We start from the raw sequence: 8580 nt of genomic DNA, 5'->3' as shown, positions 1-8580 counted from the left end.
CTGAGGACTCGGAAGGTCTTCGGAGTCGTTTGCCCCCAAGCACTCCTTAAGGGTGCATCTGAGTAGAAAAAAAAGGTGTGTTTCCAGACCCAGAGCACCTCTCCCCTTGCTTTTCAAGGATGCCCTCGCAGTTTCTCCCAGGGCAGTTCTGAAAACCAAGCTGGCCAAGCAAGGATCATTACCCCATGGATCACATAATCTGCATTTATTAGACACCAAAATGAATCAGGAAGGTGTCCACGTTTGTAGTACAGACACCTCCCAGCACAGAAGCTGCAAAAACACAGGGACACAGAAAGCACCAAAGCCACCAGGAAAATCACCACCCAAGACCCTTCAGCACCACTGCACACATGAACCTATTGTTTAAAAGTCAATCCAAACACTAATAAGTCACCAGACAATCCACTGGTATAAAAAAACAGGGATGCGTATACATTTTTAAGGACCAAGCATCACTTTTTCTCTGCTTTAAGAGGACGTTGGTCCACCTCCGCTCAGCTGGAGTATATCTGAGTTTATTGCACACCATTCTGCCAATTCTTTCCACCAATAGTAGATGGGTGAGGTCTTGAAGCACTTGGGCTACTACACAGAGAGAAACACTGATAAACTGAGCAAGGACTGGAAATGTGTGTATTTATGGGTGTGTGTGTGTGCATGCTTGTAAAATGTCTCCGGAGCTCGAAAGCCAGGAGGGGCGTTTCTATCGCAGCCTACTGGAATCCGTTTGGGGTGAAAGGCGTTATTTTGCCCAGTGAAATTTCCGCCTCGCACTCCAGCTCGCAGACAGACTCCGCAGCAGGGTCATCGCCTGGGGATGTCTGGGAAACCCGGGACATCCGATCGAAGGGGGCCTCCTCCTCCTCCTCCTCCTGCTTGCCCGCCTCCCCCTCTGCCGGAGTGACCGCGTTGGGGATCCCGAGGATCGCGGCCGCTGCCATCTCTCGGGGGAACGCCGTGTCCTGGTTGTAGGAAAGGAGCTCATTGCTGATGTTCACCGTCTCCACCGCGGTGCGCGCGCAGAGGCGGCTGCAGCCCAGCAGCTGGGCAAACACCTTCCGGAAGTCGGCGTTGAAGGCGTAGATGATGGGGTTGAGAGAGGAGTTGGCCCAGCCGAACCAGACGAAGACGTCGAAGGTGGTCTCGCTGACGCAGGGGAAGCTGCGCGCCGCGCCACCGGCATGGCTGCTGCAGAAGGGGACCATGCAGTTGAGGATGAAGAAGGGCAGCCAGCAACACACAAAGACCCCCATGATCACCGACAGGGTCTTGAAGACCTTGGTCTCCTTCTTGATGGATGCCTTCAGGCTGGCGTCGGGCGCACAGGGCGCGCGGCTCCGGCAGCTCTGCGCGTGCTCCGCGGCCCTCTCCAGCGAGGAAATCCTGCGGATCTGCACCTGGGCGATGCGGTAGATGCGCGTGTAGGTCACAATCATGATGGCCACCGGGATGTAGAAGCTGATGAGCGAGGAGGAGATGGCATAAGTTCGGTTCAGGCTGGAGTCACAGTTCTCTGCCCTCCTCCCATCAGGCTCCTCTGTCGCCTCCCAGGGAGTCGCATTGGCCGGTTTGGACCCAGAGTCCACCCCTCCCAGGGAGCCCGCCTTGTTGTCCCTGTGCCAGTTGAGCTGGACCGGGATGAAGGAGATGAGGATGGACAATGTCCAAGCCAGGCCGACCATGACCAAGGCCACGCGCTGGGTCATCTTGCGCTCGTAGCGGAACGGCCTGGAGATGGCCCAGTAGCGGTCCACGCTGATGACACAAAGGTTCAGGATGGAGGCCGTGGAGCACATGATGTCGAAGGCCACCCACACATCGCAGAACGCTCCGAATGGCCAGTAACCGGCCACCTCAGCGACCGCCTTCCAGGGCATGACCAGCAGCGCCACGAAGAGGTCGGATACGGCCAAGGACACGATGAAGATGTTGGTCATCTTGGCGCGCAGGTGGCGGCTGCGCACGATGGCCGCGCACACCAGCACGTTGCCCAGCAGGGTCCAGAGGATGAGTAGGGTCAGGAGGCCAGCGGTGACCACCTGCGCGGGCCCCAGCGGAGACGCCCCAGCCGAGCCCCTCACGGTGCCCCTCGGCGCCAGCTTCTGCTGCAGCCCAAACCGCGCTGTGTACTCGGTGCCATTGGGTCCCGGCGGCAGCATGTCGGGCTTGGCGACAGGAGCAGACTGCGGGGGACCCAACTTCAGTCCGGCGCCCCCCGGGCGTCCCCATCGGGCACCCCGGGGGCGCTCTGGGACCCCGCGGGCTCAGGTACACCCTAGGATCCGGGGATCGCTCACCGTGCGCTGCGCCGCGGTCCGGGAGAGAGTCGGGTCCCTGTCGGCTCCCTGCGCGCCTCCAGGTCGGTGCGCTCGGCCCCCGCTGCGCAGTGCTGGTCTGGATGCCGAGAGCAGGAAGCGGCTAGTGCCCGCGGGCGGCAAGGCGGACCCGGTTGCTCTCCGGAGTCTGCAGCTCGCCGAGCGGCGGTGCCGGCTGTGTCGGGTTCAGAGCCCGAGCAGGGGAAAGCTAGCCACCACCGAGGGGGCGGGGGCCGGAGGCGCCCGCGCAGGGAGAGCGCTGCTGCGCTGCTGGGTGCCTCGCTCCAGCTCTGGGTCCCGAGTTCCCCACCCCACCCGCCCTGCGCCTCCGCGCTCGGTCCTGCCGCGCACCCGCCCCACCTGTTCCTCAGATGCCTCACTCTCCACGCTCCACCCGCCAGGCTACAGTCCCAGAGGAGCCTCAGAGCCAGGTCCTCGCCCCGTGCTGGAGAAGACGTTCCCCAGGAGAACCAAGAGGTGCCTGGCCCTGCCCTGGTGCCCCAGACACGTTTGGAGAGGGGGCGCAGGAACAGCGGGGTGGGGTAGAGGTTGGGGAGAAGCACTACAGTCTAGACTGAGAGGCGTGGTTGCAGGGTGCAGAGGGCAGTCTTCGATTTCTCCCAGGCCAAGTTCAAATGTACTTTATTTCTGGCCAGTTGACTGAGGGCGCTAGGGAACTCTGCTCCTCTGCCCCTCCACGTGGTGGAAGAGTCAGTGAAGCCATCTCAGAAAAGGGCCTGGGGAGGTGCAGAGCACACAGTAGGCTCTCAGGAGATGTGTCTCCTGGCAAGTGTCCTCCACACCAGCACCACCCCAATTCTCAACACCCACCCTGAGACAGAGGTTCAACCTGACCTTTTGCAAGACTGTCCTCTTCCCCCACTGCCATCCCCACGCCCTGCCCGATTTTTACTTTGGGGAATAATTTTGGATGAACCCAAAATGCAAGGGCGCCTCATCGAGTTGGTAGCCTCCATACAGGGCCCTTCCATGGTCTTCCTCTTCTCTCACTTTGAGAGGGGCAGATTCATACTCTAGTGTTTAACAGAAGAGATAACCGAGGTCTGGCTAGGTGTCTGGAAGCCCAAAGCAAAAACACTGGAGAGGGAAAGGCAGTGTTCCTGTGATTTTCCCACATCTCCCAAGCTGACAAGTTCCATTTTCATTTGTGAACTGTTCGAGTCTCCCTGCTCATATTAATGTCCGCTGAAGGAAACCAGGGAATGAACTGAATGAGACAGAAGCATGCTACACAGTTGCATCTGCGACCCCACTGTGTAGTGGGGTCTAGAAACAGAGGCTGGACTTTCTCATCCTCTCCCCACTCTCTCTCTCCAACAAGACCCACCTGTATCCCATATCAATACCAGCATCTCAGTCCTTGGCCTGCTCAGCCTTAAACACAGCCTCTCGCCCCTCAATTCTCCTCCCTTTTGGTGTTTTCTACCTCTGGACATAGCAAGACCATTTGTCCAGGTGCCAAACCATAAAAATGGAGTCCTCCTCACTTCTCTTCCCCTCTCTCCTCAGAGCTAGTCCAAATCTTTCCACTCTTTTCCACCACAGAGATCATCCCTGTCCAAGACCATATCTTCTCCAAACTGTATGATGCTGACACTATCCTGACCTCTAGGATAGGAGGTTGGGGTGGTAGAGGTGGTGGGGAGGACACCGTTGCCAGGAGATGTCATCTCCTGACTTGCCCTGGCCTGCCCTTCTTATCCACCCTCTACTCAATGGCAGACAGGGTGATCTTTCTTAAAGGTAGGTGCGATCATGTCACTGCCCAGGTGAAAGCCCCTCAGGGGATCCACGTGATCCCCAATCCTTCGTTGGGAGCACAAAGTCTCTCCACCACCTTGTTCTGGCCCTTGCCCACTATTCCCACTTCTCCTGCCACTCCTCCACATATAACCTGGATTCAAATCACCTCCACCACCAAAAGAGAGCACTGGTTGTAATTTTCCCCTGGGTCATCTGCTAATTCCTTGGCCTATAATGAACTTCATCTCATCTTATCCTCCTGGAGAATACCAACTTATGATGTCAAAAGAACTTGTATTTTGAAGGCAGGGACGTTGAAGTCCAGCCTTCATTCATCAAATATTTATTGAGCACCTACTATGTCCCAGGTACAGATTTAGGGAACACAATGGTGTGTGAAAAAAATATATTGTGCTTTCCCTCAGAGAGCCTCCAGTCTGGTATTTGAGGATCATCCAAAGAAATGGGTGATTGTAACCATGACAACTGCTATGAAGAAAAAATAAATAGCACTTTGAAAATGTATAATAGGTGGGATTGACCAAAACACAATGTCAGGGAAGGCTTCCCTGGGGAAGTTCCTTATGGGATTGAAATCAGAGTTAAGTAGTCAAAGGAGACAGCAGAGAGAAGGAAAATCATGGCAGACAGAAAGAGCAGGCATTTACTAGCTGTGGGATCTTGGGCAAGTTACTTGTTCCATTTGAGTCTCAGTTTTCTCCTCTGTAAAATGGTGTTAAGAAGAATTATCCCCTGATAGGTTAGCTTTGGGGATTTTAAAAGATAAGTATGATGAGATGAAAATAATTAACGCATAAGGGCTCAGAGCCTCCCTTGTCCTCTGGCTGCTCTTGAAGTTCCTTGTCCTGGACTGCTTTCCAAAGAGAACCCTGCCCTGCCTTTGGTGAGAGAGATGCTGAGAGGGGATGCATTATTGGACCCAGGAGGCTGGAGGAGGATGAAATGGTCCTGGAAGAAATAGATGGCATTTGTCTTCACAATTAAAGGAGAGGAACTAAAAGCTCAGGATATGGTTTCCAGGTGAGTTTGACACGAAAGAAGTGAGAGGGCTGGAGTATATGAGGAAGGTGGACAGGAGAGTAAGAAGAATTTTAAAGAAGCATTACCCACTGCATTCACAGCATTGAAAGAATTTAAGTCTGGAAATCACCTTTGGCCTGTGCTTCGTTAGTACAGCTCTGCTTTGAGACTGGGCCTCGTCTATCATCGCTTCATGATTTGTGGGTAGGACTTACCAGACATAGTTAGTGCCTTTCCTTGCTTTCAGATTTAACTCAAATGCGATCTCCCCAGGAAGGCTTCTGGACCGTGTTTTTACCACTTGTTTACATGACTGTCTGACCTTCTAGACATGGAACCTCTAAGTAAGGGACTGTGTCTTACTCATATCTAGATTCCGCAGCCAACACAAGTGGGTACTTAACAAGTGTTTATTGGCAGATGAGTGAAAAAAGAAGCCTCTGTCCCACAAATTTGAAGGGCACACAATTCAATCAACCAAAAGAGGCATGCACACACACTCACCACACAGTTTTCAATACATTTCTGGATAGTCCTGACCCTCTGAATTCCTTCCATCCATAACAAGCATTTATTGGGGATCCGCTCTGTGGGGCCCCCCATACTGGATATACAAGTCACGACCAGGGCGGTGTATCAATTATGAAATTTTCCAGCAGAAGGAAGTAAAACATACTGACAGGGCAGGCAATGGTGGCTCAGTGGCAGAGTTCTCACCTGCCATGCTGGAGACCCAGGTTCATTTCCCGGTGCCTGCCCATGTAAAAAAGAAAAAGAAAAAACATATCGCGAAATGGGGTCTTTTTTCCTAATTAGGACCAAATTGGTGTTTGAGCTGGAGAGTCAGCTGGGTCTGCATCCCAGGCTCAGTTCTGGGCTTTGAGGATATGAGGAGAATCAGACATATCCCTTGTTTTCCTGGGGCTTACATTCTAGAGAGGAGACAATAGAAAACACCCTAAAAAGTAGGATTTCACATAAGTGCTGTGAAAACACCCTAAAAAGTAGGATTTCACATAAGTGCTGTGAAGAAAATCAAATGGAATAGTGAAATAGAGAGTGGCTAGATGATAAGGACAAGCTGTTTCAAATGGGTAGTCAAGGAATATCTCTTGACAATCAGAAAGACGATGTGATTCCACTCAAGCAAAGATCTGGGATAAAGCATTCTGGAAGAAGAAAACAGGCTGTGCAAAGGCCCCGAGACAGAGTGAGCTTTTGGGGGGGCATGGGCTGGATTCAGGAATCAAACCCGGTCTCTGGCATGGCAGGTGAGAAATCTGCCACTGAGCCACCGTTTCACCACCCCAGAGTGAGCTTATTTGATCAAAAGTGAAAGGCCGTAGCATCGTGGCCAAGGGAGGGAGTGGCATGAGATGGAGAAGGACTTTAGATTTTATTCTAGGTTCCAGGTTCCTTGATTAAAATCCCCTGGATTGGTTAACATCTGAGGGCCCATACATCTCCAATACTATAATCTTTAAGTGCCAGGATGGCAGGATAAACTAGAGTATGGCAGAGCATATCCCAACTCTGAGCCTCTCACAGTATTAAGAAACAATTCTCAAGGTTGCATATAGGGAGGGTTGAGGTTCAAAATCCACTAACAGAGCATAGACACTGTGGTGGCTTGAAGCTGTACATATGCCAGAAAAAAATATGTGCTGAAATTTAATTCATTCCTGTGGCTATTACCCCATTGTAAGCAAGCTTTTTATGAAGTTACTTCAGCAAATAGGATTAAGGCGTGACCCAGGATGGGTCTTAATCATATTACTGGAGTGCTTTATAAGAGAATGAAATGCAAGCAGAGAAAGAGAAAGCCCCAGGAAGCAAGAAGCTGAAATGGAACCAGAATAGAAGGAAGAAACCAGCAGAGATGCCCAGGAGCCAAGGGTCACCAGCAGCCAGTCTTGAGGGAGAAACGTTATCTCCTTGATGATGCCTTGATCTGGATGTTTTTCTCAGCCTCAAAACTATAAGCAAATGAAGTCCCATTTATTGTTTAAGCCAACTCATTTCATGGTAGTTGCTGGAGTGGCCTAGGAAACTAAAACAGACATTAACCTATCGCTACAGATGCTAGCCCTGGTCATAGCACTGGGGCAGGGGTCCAAAGCCCTTTGCTGTGCCAGCATTAACCCTATGATTACTGGTTGTACAGAGGTATGGGGGACTTCAAGAGAGGGGCTGGGACAATCGAGGTGAGCAAGGAGAGATCAGAGAGCAAAGGAAAGTGGCAATTTACCAAATGACGTGGAAATAGTTTAACAAGTGGAAGAATATACTGTGTATAATACAGGCTGAATAAATGAACCATACTGAAGCAGAGTCCAAGGGAAGCAACTTTCTCTTAAGTTGCTTTCCCACCTATATTAGTTTCCTAGGGCTGCTATACCAAGTTAAACAGATTTAGTGGCTTAAAACAAATCAAATTTGTTATTGTATATTTTTGTAGGTCACAAGTACAAAATGGGTCTCACTAAGCTAAAATCAAGGTGTGGATCTGGCTGTGTTACTTATGAATATTCCATTTCCTTGCCTTTTCCAGTTTCTAGGGACTGCCTGCATTCTTTGGCACACGGCCCCTGTTTTGGTTTCCCAGCTGCTAAAACAAATGCCATATGGTGGCTTGGCTTAAACAATGGGAATTTATTGGCTCCTGGTTTTGAGGCTAGAAGTCCAGAATGAATGAAGGCTTCAGCAAGGCGATGCTTTCTCCCTGAAGACTGAGGTATGCTCTGCCATACTCTAGCATGCTGTGGCTTCCTTGGGATCCCTCTGCTTTTCCATCATGTGGTGATATACATAGTGGCATTGTCTCCTTTCCCTTACAAGTTCTGTTGACTTCCAGCTTCTGGCTATTCCCAGTGGTTTCTCTGACTGTGTCCAATTTCTTTTGCTTATAAAGACATAAACCATATTAGATTAAGGTACTCCCCCATTCAGTCTGGGCATACCTTAATGAATCATATCTTCAAAGGTCCTACTTACAAATGGATTCACACCCCTAGGACCAGGGGCTGGGACCTGAACATGAATTTTTGGGGGATATGATTCAATCCCCAACAGTCCCCTTCCTCTGTCTTCAAAGTCAGCAACACTGAGCCAAGTCTTTCTCATGCTGCCATGTTCCAGTTCTCTTCTGCCTTTAAGGACCCCTGTGATCATATTAGAACCATCTGAATAATCCAGAATCATCTCCCTCTCTCAAGGTCAGCTGATTAGTAAACTTAATTACATCTGCAACCTTAATTCCCCACTGCCATGTAACTTAACATATCCACAGGTTCCTGAGATTAAGACATATATCTTTGGAGGGGGTTCATTATTCTGCCCAGCACACCACATACCCTCCCTTTAATCATCTTTGTTGTTCCTTTGGATGCACTTTGACTTCTCTGAAATTCCAAAACATTCTTTATTACCACACCCACCTCTTTGTCAGCTTCAACTT

At 50.8% G+C, this 8580-nt stretch overlaps 1 protein-coding gene across 1 annotated transcript; it reads right to left on the bottom strand.

Moving 5' to 3' along the window:
* Positions 1–716: 716 nt before the first annotated feature.
* DRD5 (dopamine receptor D5) lies at positions 717–2162 on the bottom strand. The gene has a single exon (XM_077137080.1). The coding sequence runs from the start codon at positions 2160–2162 to the stop codon at positions 717–719; it is 1446 nt and encodes a 481-aa protein (XP_076993195.1).
* Positions 2163–8580: the final 6418 nt, after the last annotated feature.

The sequence above is a fragment of the Tamandua tetradactyla genome, chromosome 19 (assembly GCF_023851605.1).
Source record: "Tamandua tetradactyla isolate mTamTet1 chromosome 19, mTamTet1.pri, whole genome shotgun sequence".
NCBI classification, from domain to species: domain Eukaryota; kingdom Metazoa; phylum Chordata; class Mammalia; order Pilosa; family Myrmecophagidae; genus Tamandua; species Tamandua tetradactyla.
This window is presented reverse-complemented; position numbering and strand designations above follow the sequence as displayed.

Excerpts from the sequence above, each read along its gene's own strand:
- DRD5 (XM_077137080.1), bottom strand. The coding sequence starts at position 2,162 with ATGCTGCCGCCGGGACCCAATGGCACCGAGTACACAGCGCGGTTTGGG.